Genomic DNA, 20,130 nt, shown 5'->3' on the forward strand with positions numbered 1-20,130 from the left:
GGTCTTTTCCTTCATGTTTAATAGTCAAATCAAATCAAGTGAAATTCATTTTTCTTTCATTTCCCATCCCTCTATTTTCTACTCATTCTAATTTTTTTCCTATTTCCCAAACAAAGAAATTGCTGTTCTTTTGCTAATTACTCCCTTTGTTTCAATCCAAGAGTCTTCCTCCGTTTTGGTCCATTTCAAAAAGAGTGTATCTATCTACTTTTGATAAGTTAAAAATTTATTCAATTTTTTTATTCCTTAAACTATGTGTATAGTCAAATTAAGGGGCGGACGGAGTATGGATATCTCCAAAATGACCATCCAAAGGGAGTAAACAAGTAAGCAAAGTATTGGCATCCGACGGCCAGAATCACACTGGCAAATCTCATATATAGCGGCAACAACAACAACTTGCTATCGCTGTAGAGAGAGAGAGAGAGAGAGACATCAGCTTGACATCCTTTCTTTGCTGTCCGCTCAGTAGATACAAACGCTTTCGATCGACCTCTCTTTCCGGTTTGTTTCTATTAAATCAGCTACTTTTGATCTTTCCTATGATATCTCCTTCGTCTTTAGGGTTACTGATTATTGTTTTTGATTGATCAAACCAAGAAAGTCGTAAAAGCTTTTCTAGTTTTGGGGAAGGTTAGAATTTTCTCTGTTGCTTTCTATGTCTAGGAGCTGCTTCTACTGTTTAGGGTCTGAGAATTTGACTCCTATTTAGACATTTGGTAATTCATGATTTTTAGCGTAATGAACTTCTTAGAGTAACAACAACAACAGCATACCAGTGTAATCCCACAAGTGGGGTCTGGGAGGGTAGTATGTACGCAGACCGTACCCCTACCTCGAGGAGGTAGAGAGGCTGTTTCCGAGAGAATGAACTTCTTGGAGTAAGATTGTTTTTTTCCCTTAGAGAATACAAGATGTTTTCGTTGGTTGATTTCATGGCCACTTGGCGATGAGTTTCGGAATAACCAATTAAACAATAAGATCTTTGTAGGATTTCACTGTTCATTTGACACTTTCTATGGACAGAGCAATGTATTCAATTTGTTATCCTCTTTGGTTATTGCGGAACAAAAACAACATTACTTATCCTCAATTGCAAACTAAATTGGGTCGGCTATATGAATTATCTATAGTCATTTTGCTCCATCTGGAGTGAAAACTGAAAAATGAAGAATAACAAGCGAAGAAAGAAAAGGGGTATTGTAATTAAGGTACAAGACGACCAAGAAAAAGCTATCTTGGTCTTAGGTGGCAAAATTTTGTGGTTGAAAATGAATCTTGAATGAGAAATTTTGATTAAACGACAAACAAGGTGGAAAATCATGTAGTGCTTATGTGCCAAAAGAAGAAAAGTTTCAGTCGCCCGAGCTCTAAGTCTTTCAGTGGATTCATTTGGTTTTCATTAATTAGAATGATCCTTGATGAGTTCATGTTGGAATGGAGTGACAATGTTAGGTCAAGTTACCTCTTCTTCACCAAGTTGTCTGAAGCTTAGAGGGTGCTCATTGATATTCAATCTTGTTTCTATTGGTGCATTCGTATCCTATTGGCGGTGATTGGTAGACCTTTTCTTTGCTGTTCATTAGCTACTCTTCAACTTGAAAGAAGGTGTTGGAGATCAATGTCATTAGGAAATTGAACTTGATGAAAGAAAAGGTGTTAGCATCCTTGCTATCTGGAACCTTTTCCATGCTGTAGAGTACGCACTGATGTTATTCAGTTCATATGATGTCTAACCATTTAATACTCCTGGTGGTAGCAAGTATGAGTCATCGGTATTTAAGTACTCCTATCTCCGATGAAGATTGTTCTATAGTCTATTTTTCCTACCATCTTGAATATCACAACTCGTAGATAAACACATCTGATTATGTTTGATTAAGAAATTGTAGTATGATCACTGATGTACTGATTATTATGGTAACCTATAGAAAGATTACTCCATGGAATATATTGCTAAGGTCCATTTGTGTCTCTTCTCTTTCTCTCGGCTTAATCATCTATTATTTGCTTATAAAAAAAATCATCTGTTATGCATTTTTCTGATCTCCCTTTTCCTGACTGATGTTTATGTGTGATCTGATCTGGGCTAGAACATGATGAATTGATAATGAAGAATTGAATTAGCTTTTGGAATTTGAGTTTCTTGAGGTTTCATATTTTTATGCGGTGTTAATACTTTGGTGACAAGGAGTTTACGCTCTTTAAGGTTTCGGTTTTTTAGTTTCTTACTTCATATTAATGGCATTCGTGTTTGCGTAAGGCCTGTGTAAGGAAGTTGGGTTTAGTTGAATCGATGCAAGTCATACGTTGAAGTTGAAGGTTGCTTTGTATTGGTCAACTGTCAATGTAATAAAGTCCGGGCAGTTGTTAATTGTGATCTGTATGAAAAAACGTAGAGCAGCTGAGTTGAGCAAAAGTTAAGTTTGTTATTTGTGTTACCATGAGTATAATTTCTTCTTCACTTCAATCTTAAATGGAAGCTAAAGATTCAGTTATTTAAAAAAAAAAAAAAAAAAAGATTTTCCAGTGACTTCACTTTCTATTTCCTTCATGCAAAATCCCTTCAACTACTAAGAGAGTGGCAGTTAACAGAGTCATTCCAGTCTGGACATATGAGTTATGACAATGAGAAGTCATGCTTTTAGTCATGAATTTCAACAGATACAGAGGTAATTCATGCTTTTCTAGTCTATAACCAGCCCAAATTCATCAACAAGGCATAAATATTATGCTCAACTCATCAAAACACTTTTATGGGAAGCCCCGCGCCCCCGCCACATTTAAGCAATTCAAGTAAACCCCTTCCAATATACGATAGTCGCATATATGCTCGTCACATGATATATACGCTATTTCCCATATTACAAAGTACGTTCAACACATAAGGTTCGGGAAAATTTCCCTATTGAGGTCAAAGTATTAACTTACCTCGAATCAAGTGAGCTTTAACCTCTCACGACCGCCTTTCCGCGCCCAAACATGTCCAAACAGCTCAAAATTGGCCAAAAGAATACTCAACAACGTCAAACGAAGCTAAGGAATCAATTCCTATAATTTTGATACGTTGTCTAGGTCAAAGTCAACAAAGTCTATCCTCAAAAAGTCTACCCTGAGACCTATGGTCAAATCATGAGTTAAATTTCATAATCGGGTTGTCCATTAACTAAGGATTCCAAATCTATGCTTAGATTTTGAGTTCGAGTTCAAATCAACCTTCAAAACCTCAAAATACACATTCTTGAACTTCGGGTAAAGTCCCTCAATTTCACACTTGCAAAATCTAATGGGTAGTCATGATATATAACTAAATTGAGTTTATATTACTTAGCCCAACTCAGATGATGAATTTCTCCCCAGAAATTGCACCTGGCCAAGCTTAAAATCCCAAAAAGATGTGTTAGAATGAAATAAAAATTCGAAAATCAGCTTTTGTACCACTACCAAGTCCTATGCGATTGCGATAGGAGGTCTCGCAGTAGCAAAGAGCGGTATCGCGGGTCTCCTGTGTGAACGCGACCCTTCCCCTCGCAATCGTGTTGACCAAGTCCCTTACCCTCCGTGATAGCAACGACCGCGGAGCACTATCAATGAACCAAAGAAAAATATAAGATCTGCTCTGTCCATCCCCTCAAATAAGTGCCAAATGGTTATATTGACTTGTATAAAGTCTCGAATCCTTAAAAAGGGCTTTTAAACTTAAATTTAAGAGTTGAGAAGTCCAAAGGCAAAGAGAAATATGAAATTTCTCACCAACGTATGATCAGAAAAGATGCCTAAAAGAAACTGCCAACAATATACTAGGGATTTTGCCAAGCCACTTGTCAAAACACATGTTCATGGACAATTAGCCTAAAAACACGAGGAAGGAATTTAAATTCCAAAAGAGTTAGAGGAAGAAACCAGGGAAGTTGGTCTAGATGAGATGGACGTATTCCTTCTCCCATGCACCACTTATACCCCCCTCCCCCCCTTTATACCCCATTGCACCTCCCTTCCCATTCCCATACCATACACCTATTGCTTCTCCCATACATCACTAATTTGCCTTCCCCTTTTTGCGTGCCCTCCTCAGATTGCCTTTTCCCATCCAAAAAGAACATTTTCTGCCTTAACTTCTCCACTTGACATATAAATTATAATCTCTTTATATCTAAACAAAACACACGAGAATGCATATAAACTCATATCATAGGTGTGTATTAGATAATACACAATGCATACATATTAGCAATTTTCATAACTCGAATATACACTCGGTGTATATGTATACACTCATCTCCTTGTATACATAGTCACCCCGCACTTATAGTAGTCACTTGACTTTACTTAAACATGCTTTTCTAGGAAAATCTCATTTAGAGGTTGAAGTCTCAAAATACCTGGTATCCGGGAAAGCTACTGTTCCAAAATAGCTTTTTCCCGCTCCTAGTACGGGAGTAAAAATCTGAATCTGCAGTTTTGGTCCAAATGGTCCAAAACGTCACCCGAGCGGCCGAGCTCTTGGGTCTCAAACCGAACCCCCCCAACACGTCCGAAATGGTAAAATCAACTTGCAGAAAGTCTCAAAAAATTAGTTTGGACGTTAATACTCAGAATGAGGGGTTTGATTGTAACACAGTAGAAGCAATTGATCTTTTATAGTGATACCAATTGATTGGGATTAAGACTTAAATGTTTTGGTTACATTTACATTGAGATTGGGTAGGGATAAGCATGAGTTTTAAGGAAACTGCAGTTCTACTGGGAAGTTACTTGCTACCAGTGTTGGAATGAAATTTACTTGAACTGGGAAGAATATATAAAGAATCTAGATAAAAGGGTTAGATTTGCTCTTGTACTCTCACAAATAAGCTATATGTACACTTTGTTATACCTTTTCAACATATTTGCCCTTACCATCCAACTTTAGCGTCATATTTGCCCCTGTACTCTAAAAGAGGCCATATTTAGCCTACTCGTTTAAATCCCCATGTCCCACCTTCATTTTTCATACGTGGGGCCTCCGTGACATTCTTTTTCCAAATTAAATCTGGTGACAAACGTAAAACCTTCAACACCACCACAACCCGCCCCATCTCCTTTCTTCTCCGCTTTGTCAATGCCACATCACCGACAAAATGCCAGAATCCAATGACCCCCTCTGTAGCTCAGATCTGGCCGGATTTTGTCTCCGGATAGTGATTTTGAGGCCAACCGCCATAGATGATTGGATTTTGCGATTGCTATATCAAATTTCCTTCAAACAACCCAATAGGGAATTTTGCTCCATCCGGCTGCTTAATTCACAAACTTTTTCCAGTTTCTTTGCCAAAATAGTAAAAGATAAGGTGGGACACAATGAAAGAGGACTGTTTTCTCTTCTATTTTTCTTTCCATACTTGATTTAACAAACCAAAAAATGGAAGAGACAATTTCTTCACTTTCCCTTCCTTCTTCTAGTTTACAATGAAATAGGGTTCTACCCGCCTTGAGATGGACCGATTTAATGGATAATTATTGCAAACTCTTATCTTTTTTTGCAGTATTACTGTCACATATAGTTCTTCTGTATTTTTATCTACTGCAGATTTTTCACCTTATTTTCACATTTGTTTTGTAATTTGATTGTATATGTGCATCAGGGGTCAAAAGAAACCTGGAGAAGATGGTGGGCAACGGTGCTGAAGATGTGAAGATTTGTGGAAGTGGTGATGCTGAATGTCCTGAGACCACAGTTGAGATAAAGATAAAGACGTTGGACTCACAGACATATACATTGCGAGTGGATAAATGTGTAAACATCTTTTGCTTTTATGTTCAGTTCCTTAAGAAAAAGGGCTATGCTACCTATCAAACAGGGGAAGAAATACAACATAAAGGGCAGTTGTTCTATTTGTAATTTCTCTATATATTTCTTCAAGTAAATGTGGCTCCATATGCACCAGTTTTCAGTATCTTTGAGAGTTGCAAATGTGCATTCTTGTTGGAAAACTGGACAGTGCTATTGAATACAAAATTTAAAAGTTGACTGTAGTATCATCTGTTTCACTTTTAGAATATTCTGAGACACTCATTCTAATACCTTTTGCCAATTCCATTACAGATGCCGGTTCCTGCATTGAAGGAACAAATTGCCACAGTTACTGGTGTCTTGACAGAACAACAACGGCTTATATGCCGTGGAAAAGTGTTGAAGGATGACCAGCTGCTTTCTGCGTACCGTATCCTTTTGACTTTCATGATGTTTTAGGAACATAGCATGCACCTAATATACAATTTAGGAACTTGAGTTCCTTCACGGATTCGCAAATAGATGTGGAAGACGGTCACACTTTGCATCTGGTTGTGAGGCAACCTTCATCAGAGAGTACCCCTGATCCCCAAGGTTTGTTATGCTTTGAACAAACTATTGAATTCCATTTGAAAATAGACACGAAGAGCTATAGCTCCAGAAAGAGTCATATGAACTTCTATTATGTCAGACTTCATTCTTGTTGTCTTGATTTATTCATTCTTGTTGTCTTGATTTATCTTATAATTCTTCAACTTTGGAAGTTAGAAAGCTTTGGGAAACTTGATTATTAATGGATGTAAAACAGTAAAAGCAAAATGAATGAACTCAGAGAAATCTTGGCCGTACCATTTTTTTTAAAGTCCTTTGGGTCGAAGTTGGACGGCACCAGAAAAAGTAAACAAGATGATACCATGATGAATGCTTTATATGGATTCTGTCATGTCTTGAAACTTTATATGGATTCTGTCATGTCTTGAAACTTTATATGGATTCTTGTCATGTCGTGAGTTCTTTATAACCATCAAGTTTAACATTGCAGCAACTGCTTCTGCATCAAGTGCTGGGTACAGTCAAGGAAACCGAGTGAGTCCTGGTGTAGTAGTTGGAACCTACAGCTCGTCTGAACATGGAGATGGAATTTTCCCTGATCTGAATCGCGTAGGCATTATCATTCTTTCCTCCTTTTCATGATGTTAACAATTTGCTGTCACATTTTAGGAGAGAAACTCATTTTTTCTGTTTCATATTTTAAGATTGTAACAGCTGTGCTTGGATCTTTTGGAATTTCAAGCGCTGGCAGTGGCAATGAGGGGATTGATCTCAATGTAAGTATCAAAGGCTTCACTTGTGATCCTATGCTGACGTTTGGCCTTTTCCCTTTTCTGTGGATGATTGAAGAAGGTGGTTTTACAGTTATCTCATGGATAGCATGTCACTGGGTCTGTCCCCCTCCGAGGTCTGTGGTATGCAGAGATGTGTATCCACATTCATTTCATGCACATTATGAGCGTGGTCTGACTCAAGAATTCCTATAAGTGATCTGTCCAATACATAATTTGACTTAACATCATATGTGATTAATGTGGATACAGTAGAGGACTATTGGAATTCACAGTTCATATGTAGAGCTGAGAATTAGTATTATGGATTATTAAATTAATGAAGATGATGAGCACAGTAAAGAAAGGAGAACATGAGATTTGGGTGCACCAGTGCAGTTTAATGGGAAAACACTGCTATTTTGTGGTACATGAAAGTCAATAAAACCTTGGCAATTTTTTTGAGATCCAAATTCTAGTATCTGGAACATGCGTGTAACCTAGGAGGAGAATTCTGATAAAAGTAAAGAAGAAAAATAGACAAGCTTTGACCTCACAACAGATACATCTTGCTCTGATTTTAAGTTATTTAAGAGAATTACCTTAATATAATATTCTCTTTATCTCGATTTGTGCAACACTATTTCCATTTGAAACCATTCCACTAATATATTGTTCTGTACAACTTTCATAGCCTGAGAGTAAAATTAAATTTTGTATATATTCAAACTTTAATCAATGTTGTCAAATCCGCGCTTAGGCCCTGAAGCGAGGCTCAAAACATGTTGAGCACTTCGCCTCGCTTAATGTGCGCTTCAGTGTCGTCATCAAGGCGCTTCAGTTAATATTTTACTTCATTGTTATTGTTTTTTCAATTTCTTTTTCCATATATTTGTTATTCATGCTTATACTCATTAGTCTTGGACTAAACATATATGTTTATATTTTTTCTTCATTTGTGCCGTTTTCATTGAAGCCCACGCTTTATCTGGGCTGCGCGCTTGAAGCCCCAGTAGACCTTTTTTGCTCTTTTCGCGCTTGATAACACTAACTTAATAACTTTAATACATGTATATGTTCATACTTTTTATCTTTAATGTGATGTTTCTCAATCAAAGTAACTTTTCAACTATTATTTTAATAGTTTCTTCCTCCATCACCCATACTAGTTGTCACAAGTTTCATGTGCTAATGCCTTAACTTTTTTTGATAAGTTAATAATTTTATTAACAATTGGGGGGAAAAGACCGTGTATACAAGCTGTATACTAAAAAGAGAGAACCTACCTCAAAACATGATACTCAAAAAAGGAGACCCAATCTTCTATACGAACAGGGGTCTCATGGCTACACCAAAAGCAAACTAGAAGAAAAAGAGACTATTTTGCAACTTTACAATATCTAGTTCCACCCCTTCAAACGCTCTCCTATCTCCTATGTCTCTCTTTCCAAATAACCCACAACAGTGCTAGCGGGGCAACCTTCCAACTAGGACTCCTCTTCCCCCTTCTGTAACCTCAACTATGCAGTGCCTCCTTCACTGTTCTCGGCATCACCCATCACACCCCAAACCAATTAAGAACCACTCACCATAGTCGGTTAGCCACTTGACAATGCAACAAGAGACGATCCACATCTTCACCCGAACTCTTGCACAGGAAACACCAACTAACATAGTTGATCTTCTTTCTCAGGTTTTCTGCTCTCAATATCACACCCCTTGCTGCCAACCACGCAAAGAAATACCTTCCTCGGAACCCTGGGAACCCAAATAGCACGATGAGGGAAAATACATTCATCTCTCCTTAATAAACTTTTGTAAAATGATTTAACAGTAAATAAGCCAACTCGGCTCTCTCGCCATCTCCAAACATCCGATCTATCGATAAGAACATCCTGTCAATTACATATTCTTTTATTTTACCTTAACTAAAGATTAAATATTAGAAAAGGTCAATTTCAACTGAAATTTCATGTAAATGTCTGGAGTTTCTTTTATTTTCAAGTGCCAACTATGCCTTCTTATTGTTTTCAACTTTTTCCAGGGTAATGTCGGTCTGATGGATAAGATTGATCTTATCATTAAATAGAACTTAATATTAAGGGAGTTAACTGCTGTAATTCTTTAAATTTAAGGGCTGCAACGGGAGATATTCTTGCTTTCTATAATTTAGAAGGAAAGTTATGGTAGCTCAACTCACTTATTTCCATGAATTTATGTTGTGCTAAATATATGTTGACAGACTTGCTTAGAGTATTTGTGTTTTATATGTTCCGAGTAGCCCATTAGAATGGTTATTGGCATTCATGTAAATTGACAATGTATGAAGTTCGAGCCTTTTCCCAAACTGAACAACATGTCTGGAATGGACAAAATAAAGACATTTCTCTGGAATCAATAGATTTCCACAAGTGAGTACATAATTGAGCACCAACCTTCTTTCTCATTAACCTCAATAGCCCTTTGGATTAAGTGATCTTGGACACCGTGACGCTCGCACAACAACTCAACACAGCAAGCCCACACCAAATAGTTTCAACATCCAATTAAGGGTTCCGAAGTAATCATAAGACTTGAATTTCTGTCTCCCATATTCTTTCAACCAAAAGCAATAAGTCAGATCGGATTGAAGAGAGTTCTAAGCAAACAATTAGTAAATATTTTCAAGCACTCTGATCTGGTAGGACAATCTGGAAAATCTAGTGTTCTTGTATGTGCTGGATATGAAATCAGGTGGTTGGAAATTGATGGAAATGGGATGGGTCAGGTCAAAATCATAAGACTTGGAAATTCGAGTTATTTCACGGAATAACACTCGTACATATTGAGCTCGTAATGGTACCTTGCAATTCAAAATTCTCTCTACTGCTGAAGCATGAGCGTGTTCTTGCGCCATAATAGAAACATAGACATAGATAGGGTCGACGAGTCTAAGAACCAAAGATAAGGGTTGGATGTTGCCGCCGGCTGTTACTAGCGCATGGAGCTTTGGATGTCAAGGGATTAGTTGGGTTATGGTCACTGGAGGGTCCCGTAGCTCATGGTGGTGTTGGTTTTCGCACAACACTCACTGAAAAAGAGGTGACAAAAAAAAAAAAAACTGAAAAGTCACTGGAAAGGAAGGCATGGGGACTGTCTTTTCTGTCTCGGATGTTTCTTAGTAAACTCTGAGGCCATGTGAGACATAAAGACATGGGAAAATATTATTAATAAGATTGTAAAGACATTTGTCTTATGCTTAGCCTTATTTATATCCAATACTTTACATTGTACATAATACATATTTTCTAATGTCGGGCACTAAGTATAAATATATATGCATCAACTAATAGGAGGAATATACTAATTTGGGTTGAGATCTCTTAGAAATAGTTAAGAGGTAAGTGAACCTACTACTACAGATCATGAGAAGTGGAGTTCAATGTTGGGGCTAATTCTAATATAATAGTGAATACAAATGACTTATCTATATGGCTGGTGTCTTCAACTTATCAAATGTTTTCTACCATTAATTAATCCTACGTGTTGTTCCATTATGGTCGCTTGAGATGGTTTGGTCGTGTTCTATGTTGACCTTTCGATGCATCAGTCAATAGGTGTGAAATTATGGTGAGTGGGTATTAAAAACGGAGGAGGTAGACTTAAATCACATGGAAAGAAGTGGTCCCGAAAAACGAACAATCTCTTTGAGTGAATGCTGGCTTACAAAAGATGGGACACAATGGGAGAAAAAGATTTGTATAGGCGATACCAATTAGTGGGGAATTTATTTTAGTCATGTTAATACGTTTACTTTAGGTCTTATGCTTTCTAAGAGTTTGTCCCTATTAGATATTCTTGTGTAAGAAATATAGAGAAGTTCGAGTACTTTTTATTTTTTAAACTGTTGGCCCAAAATGAATTTAACTGGGAACATGGTTAAAGAGGATCTATATAGCCAATCCCTACTTCTTTGGCACCAAGGCATAGTAGTTATTCCATTATGGTCTTTTCTCCTGATCTTAACGTTAACGAAACACATCCCATATATGGGGGTGGAGGAGTTTCAGTCTGAGGCGTGGTATAATCATTTGTAACTTTGTAAACATGCATCCTGTATTCTTTACAGGGTTTTGGTCCGGCTAGTCTGGGAAATATGAGAGGTTCTAGTAGATCACAGACTGAGCAAGCTGATACAAGGGATCAATCCAGTTTCACTACTAGTGCTTCTGCACGTCCAACGGATGTCCCACTGGAAGCTCTGCAAGCACCGGTAAATTTTGCATCAATTATTTCGACTTTAAATTATCCTTCAGGTTTGGGCAACTGTATTCATTCAACATATATGCTTCATTCAACATATATGCAACATGTTGACCGTCTCATGTATCTTTTCGTTGGTAGAACATTGTTCATATGTTTTTGTACTTCATTTCCTCTGCTTTCCACATTTATGTATTTGTTTTGTTCTTGCAGGTTATTCCTGATTCTCTTACAACCTTGACCCAGTACTTGAGCCATTTAACGGTAGAGTTCAGAGCCAATGGTAAAAGTCCCTTTCTCCTTTTACATCAACTTGCCTCCCACAGGAGGAGGGAAGGGTAAGAGCTATTCTTATTAGCTGAAATTTGGTGTTGGCAGTTAGTGGACAAAGTGAGACTACACAAGCTGCTAGTGCAAATGTAGCAGATAGAACAGATTTAGATGCTATCGCCCGTTCAATCGGTCAGCGAGGATTTCCGACACCTGCATCGTTGGCGGAAGTGATCATTTTGACGAGACAATTATTCATGGAACAAGTTGCGGAGTGTTTGTCGGTATGGCTTGAACTTTTAGTAGTTCTATTTAAACCTGCTAATATCTGGCAGAGTTTTTTCTTTCCACTCCAGGGCTTTGGTCAGAGGTAAGAGATCAACACGTGATGTGTGGTTAGGTGTATGTCATGGTTTCGAACCCTGTTGCAGAGGAAATCCTGGTAGTTAAGTAGGGAAGGGTAGAAGGGTGGGCCCATTATCCATCGAGTTTCGGATGTGTGCCACTGACCCTCACGAATTTCTCGGTTATCTTATAGAAATGTACATATATTATATATATAGGTTGAGTTTTAGCCTCAGGGAAAGGATAGATTCTTGAACCCAACTGAGTGAGGGGTGCTTAACTCTTTATCTTGAAGAATTATATGCTATCAGTTTTCTTCTTTATCTAAAAATAAAGAGTTACCCCCTAGACTATCACGTTATTGCAAGTTTCATACTTAAACTATGCTTTGTTTCCTGATGGTAAGAGATCAACATGTGATGTGTGGTTAGGCGTATGTCATGGGTTTAAACCCTGTTGCAGAGAAAATCCTGGTATAAGTAGGGACGGATAGAAGTGTGGGCCCATTATCCCTCGAGTTTTGGATGTGTGCCACTGGTCCTCACGAATTTCTCGGTTATCTTATATATATGTTAGTATATTATATATATAGGTGGAGTTTTAGCCTCAGGGAAAGGATAGATTCTTGAACCCAATTGAATGAGGGGTGCTTAACTCTTATCTTGAAGAATTATATGCCATCAAATTATTAGTATTTTACAAGTTTCATACTTAAACTATCGGATGTCTCTGTTACCGGACTATAATTTTTGAAGATTAAAACCCCCGAATGGACAAATGACAAAGAGTTTGTGATGACTTTCTAAAGCGCTTGTGGAGGTGAAAAATGAGGTCATGTTAGTTTTTTTAACGGCTAACTAGGCCGAAAATTAATATTGTTTTTAGTTTCTTTTTTTCTTTTTATTTTTTATTTTCTTTTTATTCTTTAGTTTATCTCTTTCTTCTTTTGTTTTTCCCATAATATTGAAAGAACAACTTCCTCAACACCGTTTTCTTGATTTCATTCGATCTTCTTTGAAAACCAAACACTTTGTTGGGGATAAAATGAATATTTTTAGTTGTGAGCAGCCGACATCAAACCCAAGAAAACACTACTTTGAAAGGAAGAGCCCCCAAAACATAAAAGTCCTATTTTTTTGACAATCCTAATTTTAACAGAAAGAGAGAATATAATTAAAAAAAACCAGTATTCTTCAACCTTTACGGCAAAACCAACGACTAATCCCTTTCTATTTTTCGTTTTTGGCTCTTCTATTTGATTTTTATGTTTAACTAGTTTATTTTTTTTGTATTAATTTTGACAATGTTATTTTGGGTTGAAAAAATAATGCCATATGTATGGTTACCTATTCAAAATAAAATAAAAATATAATTCCGTATGGATGCGATTGGGCAATATTCTTCGGGGTCTTTTTAACCTCCAAAACCTATGTTTGGGGGAGGGGAGTAGCTGAAACATCTGATGGTTTAAGTATGAAACTCAAAAACAGTGATAGTTTAGAGGGTTTTAAGTATTAAGTTCAGATGACACATGTTGTGCCACTTGGCACATTTTGAAAGTGTTTTAGAAGCGTGAAACACACGTGCCAACAAATATTGAGTCAGGGGTTTTTAACCATGAAAAGTTATAGTTCAGCGAGGTAACAAAAACATCCAATAGTTTAAATAAACTTGCAAAAATGTGATAGGCTGAGGGGGTATTAGCCATTAACTCAAAAATAAACCATCAGCTTCCTTTTCTCTGGAGCTTTTTTGCAGCAGCTGCCAGTGGTGCATGAAAGTGTTCCTCAAATGAGTAAAGAAGTACAAGTTCGAGAAACTTATTGGTGTAGAGTGTCTCAATTAATAATTCATTTGGTGTGATTGGATATGCAGTTTTATTTACCAGTATTTAAAAGGTGTTTTTGGGGCGAGCCCCGGGGCTAGCCTCAGGCCGAGGCGTACCAAAAACGCCCCGAGGCGTACGTGCGGGGACGTAAGTATCATGGGGTGTATGCCCCAACCTTCCGGGCGTTGGCGTAGGTGTAGCCCCCAACATTTTGGGCGTTCATTTGCGGCGTAAGCCCCGAGAACTTTTTCAAATCTGAGCCAAATTGCTTAATAAATCTTTTTTTAATAAAAAGTTAAATATTCAAATGCTCATAGTAAATTCTCAAACTAAAAATCTCAAAAAAGTCAAAAAAAAACTCTAATTGTTTATCCTAATTTCATAATCTTTTATTTGTATTTTACGGAGTAACAGATACATGTTAGACCTTTGTATGCAAAGTGCAAACTACAAAGCAAAGAGTTTTGTCTTCCAATTCTTACTATACTTCCATGCTTGCGTTTTCCTTCTTTATGCATTAATTTCTTCAAAATCTTTTTAGCATTCTTCAATTTATCTTTTTCAAGATAGTTTTTAGTTTTAGAATTTTTTTGGTATTGCTCTGGTTTAGATATTTTGAAGACTCTATTTTGGCTATTTGCATTATAATGAGTATTAATTAGTTATCTAGTTTTAGGTTTTAAAATAATAACTTTATATTTCTTTCTCAACAAAAAATAATAACTATATATTACTGTAATTTTTATTTTGAATTATTTGGAAAGAGTTATCATTTTTACAATTCTAATTATGTTTCATCATGTTCATGTTATTGGTGGAATGCATCTTTACGTCATTCACTTTTTCAAGATTTTTTTAATGGTTCGTGCAGATGTTAGCATGTTATATATGTGTGTGTATATATTTAATATGTATGTGTATATATATATATATATATATATATATATATATATATATATTATTTTTCTATAATTTTAATGTATTTTTTAATTATATGTTTATTTTATTAATTTATAAAATATTAAAAAATAAATATCCATGGGGCTTACGCCCCGTGCCTTGGGCTTACCCTCCGCTGAGGCATATGTAAAATGCCTCGTCTTAAGCCCACGCCTTTTAAAACACTGTTATTTATTCATGCACAGAAAAAATTTGGCAAGTTTTGATGGGAAAAGCGGTAAATAATTGAATGAGTATGCTCTGCTTGTTATTTCGTAGATCAAAGTGACATCTGGTCTCAAATTAGATTCAACTGCATGATAGACAAGAAAAAACATAGAAGTTAGGGAACTTGATAAAACTTTGATGTGAATTACAAAATCAGATGAAATATAATGAGATTCTTTTCATCAACTTGATTGGGTTGAAAGTTTGCAATAGTATAACCTTCCTTTTTGCTTGTAATAGTACTACATTTGACCAATCATACAGGAATAAGGAAAACAGTAATAATAAATTTATCTGGGACTCTATGGAACTTACGAATATGTGGTTTGGTCAGTAGTTTGCCTTATGGCTTTCTTTATTTGAGGACGGTGTATTTGAATGTCGACTTTGTTTACCTCATTCAAATTATTTTTAATGTTAAAGCACAAATTGTTATCTTTTCTTTTTTACTTTTCTTTTATTAAAACAAAACATGTTACCACATTATGAACACTTGGTGTAGTTTGATATGTAAATGAAATTCGTCATAGAAATTTCTATACCTGTAATAGAAGCATCAAAATTGGTTCTAGGTTTACTTTTTTAAGTTAGTCATTTTATGTGGAAGAACTACTAGCTGATAATCTCTTCATCCCGCCCTATCGAGCTTCAGGTATGCTGATTGGTCTACCAAGATTTGAACGTTCTATAGCCTTATATGTCTGAACGTGTTGCTAAACATTTAATGTCAGTATGACATTTTGTAGAATATCTTTTGAGTTTGTCTTTATGTTTAGACTGTTCCAGTTGGAGGGGTATTATTCAGCACTAAAACAATATTTTTGTCCCGTGCACCAATTGATTTTCGTGTTTCTCATTTCTGCCCTTTGGTGCAGCAATTGTCGACATTGCTAGAGAATCAAGAAAATGTGACAGATCCAACAGAGAGAATGAGAATTCAATCATATGCTTTAAGAACAGGAGGTCTTTTCCGGAACATAGGTGCTATGCTACTTGAACTTGGTCGGACGACAATGACATTGCGAATGGGCGAAACACCAGTATGTTTTCTCTTTCAAGAGGGTGATATTGCCCTTTCTGTGATTACATCCCGTATTTGTTGTTTTCTCTGTAAAAAGTACTGACAAGGGATAAACAACCTTAGGATGATGCTGTGGTGAATGCCGGACCCGCTGTCTTTGTGTCCACTGCTGGCCCCAATCCTATAATGGTTCAGGTTATTTTCTTGTCACATGTATACTTTATTATGCAGCCGATTGTGTGGATGCTTGATACCTGTTTGTGTAGCCACTACCTTTTCAGCCGGGTACAAGCTTTGGGGCTGTTCCTGTTGGAACTGTACAAAATAGCAGTGGCTTTTCTGGGGGATCTGCTAGTTCTGGCTTCATTCCAAGGAATATTGACATCAGAATACGAACAGGTTATTTTTTCTTGTTTGCGTTTATTATGCTGTTGCTAGTTACAAAGACTGCATGTTTATCTCTTGTTACTCACTCACCGGTACCATTAGGTTCATTTACGGCTTCAAATCCGAATCGAAGAGAGCCTACTGGTTCACAGCAACCAGGGCAAGCTGCTCAAACAGCTTCTAATGTTGGAAGTTCTGATCAGCAGAACACGGGAGGCACTAGAAGCTCTTCTGCTGGGGAGTCAGCAGTGCGGGTAGTTCCTATTAGGACTGTAGTTGCTGCAGTTCCCACTTCTGTTGGGCGTTCAACTTCTGATTCGTCTCGAAGTCCCATGGGAATATTTTATCCAGTCTTAGCTAGAGTGCAACATGTCAGTTCTGGGAATTCTACTCAAGCATCTGATCAAAATAGTTTACATGGTGTTGAGACTCGAGACCAGGCTAATCCTGATTCTGCAGGGCAGCAGCAAAACATTGGACTCCCTAGTGTTGAAGGTAACCGAGAAATTTTGCAATTATTACTTCCTGTTGGTTTATCTATCAAGCACTTGCAGTGTTTTGGCCTTGAATATGGTGCTAAATGTTATAAGGTAAACTATGGTTGAACTTTTCGCAGGTTTTGTGGACTTGCTGTAGATCTCTTAGTGCTTGACAAGTGTGCACATATCCAACATTTGTTATCATAAAGTGGCTGTATATGTTACTGGTCATGAAATCAATCTTTATTTCCATTAACTTTCATTGGTCATTGGTAAATATTGTTCAATAGATGTCCTTTCTTGTCCAGTGTATCAATATTCCATCTTAGAAGGAAACATTTTCGTGATGGATAGTTCCAGGTTTTGTAGGAACTAAGAATAACTGAGGCTTTGACGTATACAGTTGCATCAATATTCTTTGTATGCTCCCATTTCATAAAAAGGAGTTTTGGCGTCTATGGTCATATCTGGTAGAGTTTTTGTTTATTTCTGAATTCTAAGAGAGAGAGACAGGTAATAATGCAATGTGGTTATTATGGCAGTCATTTGCTTATTCTGAACGTAATTTTTTTTGCTTATTCTGACATTGCTTTAATTTTCCTTTTGAGTATATAAGTTAATGCAAAAACTATCTACATTTGATATTCGACAATGGTTTCAGGTAACTTCAGCTCATTCAGTGAAGTATCAAATGGTGAAGAGTTCTCTGCTCAGGACCGAAGTAGAGTTGACCAACTTCTGAGGTCATTATTCTCTAGTGAGAATGTTCATCATGAGAATGTTAATGATCACGGTGTAAGTACAAATTTCGCTAGTGGAGATGGTGCGGCAGCTGAAAACAATAGTAATTCTCAGGAGACAGCAGCTGCAGGGGATGAAGGGGTTTTCCTGTCAAATATTCTACGTCATATCATGCCAATTATTTCTGAAACCAATGGAACATCATCTACTAATTTACCTAGTGACCGATCACATATGGATGAAGATGGAATTGATGATCGTCAAACACAGGTATATAATATATATATATATATATATACACTCTTGACCTCTTATTTTCCTTCATGAAGACAATTTGACGTCATGGTTGATATGAAAGAGACTTAATAGCTTTGCAATGCGCATCACTTATTGAATTGAAAGCTTGCCACAATGGACTATATCTTTCAGCATCATTTGCTTTTGTGCAGGCGCAAGAAAACACAGAGCAGGCAAGTTCTTCACATTGGCGCCGTGATCCTCCATTGCCACCGAGTTCAAAACGTCAAAAGGTATTTGCCCCTTTTCCTACCCATCAAACAGGAAAGAGAAGCCCCTAAACGCATTCCTCATAAAATTAAATGAAAAAAAAAAAGAAAGAAAGAAAGAAAGAAAGAAGTTGATGGAAGGAAGAGAAGTGGCAGGGAGGGAGTAAGAAAAGGATAATATAGTCATTTTTCTGAACCGAGTTAGGATTTTTTGGAATCATATATAACGGACTAGACTATCATCTTGTTGACTGCTACTCACATTACGCTGAAATAGGAAAAAGCTTTCTTTCAGGTTAATGTCCTCACCTGACTGTCTTCAGTGATAGAAAAACAACTACTTTAATTACTTCTCCTTCATTAGAAGTCAAGAAAATTTTTAGAAGAACAAAGAATTGCTGAATTAATTTATTAGAAAAACTCCGTAGGATAAAATGGAAAGGTGGTTGGACCTGAAATGGATCCATTGGAATAGCCGTTCTAAATAGGATCCGAAAGTTTTGTTATAATCGGATGATTTTAGACGACTCTACTGTGATTGGATCGGTTATCCTATAAACTTCTTGGACGCCCCAGCTCACGATATGAGCAACATCTTTGGGTTTGATGGACTTTTATGAGATACTGATATTAACTGCTACTGTCTTTTACTAGGTAATGTTAGATTTGGATGTCAACCAGTCTTGAGTATAATATCTGCTTTAATGGTGCAGGGGGAGTGACTTCTAGATTCCCTGGTTTCAGCGAGCAAATGATTTGGGGCCACTTTATGGTGCAGCATGACTGATTTCAAGATTGCTGGTTTCATCCAATGCTTTGAGGTTTTCTTGGTGATGTTTAGATTGTAAACAAATCGAAATGTTGTTTTGGCAGTGCCGATTATAGAATGAACCTTACTCCTTTCATTTGATGTTGTAAATCGAGATGGCAAAAGGAAATGCAGCTAATATTGAGCTAAGAAGAAATAAATCTGAAGCAACTTCACAATTCTCATTCATGATCCTTCAAAAATGGAGCTGCTCCTCGACATATTACCGACTCGTACGTAGATAAAAATAGGATTGAAAATGGAACGACCTTAGTTAGGCCAAATGTGCAATAACTAAACTTTCCACTTAAAAAAATTAGGGATTAGATTGTCAATTGTGAAACTTATTAACAACCTTCAGTACAACCACCTAAAAACATTCTTATACTCGAGGAAGGATGATGAAAGTCTCACTTTTAATGCCTTGACATCCTTCCATGGAGCTTGGTCCATTGATAGTTGTTCCTACTGAACTAAAAATTGAAGTACTGCTTTGTTAGCTTTCTGAATCGTTCTCCTATCCAACACCACTTTAGCAAGGTTTGGACAAGTACAAAGCGGTTAGACTGTCTATGAGACTGCCAAGAAATAACACATACGTATCACTTTGGGAAGGTTAGGACCCTATAATTCATCAGACTCTAAGGAGAAAACAAGATTTTGGTTTGTGGTGGGGGTTTTGGCGTGGGGAGGCTGTTGGAGCATGCAAAATTTGATTTGATATTATATGCTCCCTCCGTTTCAATTTATGTCAACCTATTTGACTGGTCACGGAGTTTAAGAAAGAAGAGAAGACTTTTAAACTTGTGGTGTTAAATGAGTCACAAATATTGTGTAGATATAAATTATTGCATAAAGGTAAATTGTTTTCAAATATAGAAAGTGATCATTCTTTTTGGCATGGATAAACAAGGAAATAGGTTCACATAAATTGAAACGGTTTTATAAGGGAGATGGAGGTGTTGAAGGCACTTCGAGGGGACTATAGCTAGTTGACATTGGCGTCAGAGTGTAGTGCGGGCACTTGGTAGCATGCACGACAAATCTGTGCTACGTTATTGGTGTCTGCCAAACCACGTCGACGACGACTCATTAAGTGCTTGTAGTACTCTAGTGGTGGCATTGTTCATGGTGATCAATTTGTTGTTGATGGGAAACAATGGTGCTTTGGTGTCGTATTGTGAGTTCTAGGCGTTGCACGCATGGGGCTAAGGTAACGATTTGTCAAGCGCCATACCACC

General features: G+C 37.0%; 1 protein-coding gene across 1 annotated transcript; it reads left to right on the forward strand.

Annotated features, from left to right (window-relative positions):
• The first annotated feature begins 247 nt into the window (after positions 1-247).
• LOC132043046 (ubiquitin-like domain-containing protein CIP73) lies at positions 248-19,074 on the forward strand. Its single transcript, XM_059433534.1, has 16 exons — positions 248-504; positions 5,625-5,776; positions 6,086-6,203; positions 6,296-6,367; positions 6,816-6,934; positions 7,030-7,101; positions 11,204-11,347; positions 11,551-11,620; positions 11,716-11,891; positions 15,823-15,987; positions 16,092-16,163; positions 16,235-16,367; positions 16,458-16,850; positions 17,496-17,845; positions 18,025-18,105; positions 18,795-19,074. The coding sequence occupies exons 2-16, from the start codon at positions 5,648-5,650 to the stop codon at positions 18,801-18,803; spliced, it is 2,103 nt and encodes a 700-aa protein (XP_059289517.1). The 5' UTR covers positions 248-504; positions 5,625-5,647; the 3' UTR covers positions 18,804-19,074.
• The last annotated feature ends 1,056 nt before the right edge of the window (positions 19,075-20,130 follow it).

The sequence above is a fragment of the Lycium ferocissimum genome, unplaced genomic scaffold (assembly GCF_029784015.1).
Source record: "Lycium ferocissimum isolate CSIRO_LF1 unplaced genomic scaffold, AGI_CSIRO_Lferr_CH_V1 ctg2041, whole genome shotgun sequence".
Lineage (NCBI taxonomy): Eukaryota > Viridiplantae > Streptophyta > Magnoliopsida > Solanales > Solanaceae > Lycium > Lycium ferocissimum.

Coding starts and splice junctions, on each gene's coding strand:
- LOC132043046 (XM_059433534.1), top strand. CDS start 5,648: ATGGTGGGCAACGGTGCTGAAGATGTGAAGATTTGTGGAAGTGGTGAT. Junction 6,204..6,295: donor CCAGCTGCTTTCTGCGTACC/GTATCCTTTTGA, acceptor ATTCGCAAATAG/ATGTGGAAGACGGTCACACT. Junction 15,988..16,091: donor TGCGAATGGGCGAAACACCA/GTATGTTTTCTC, acceptor AAACAACCTTAG/GATGATGCTGTGGTGAATGC.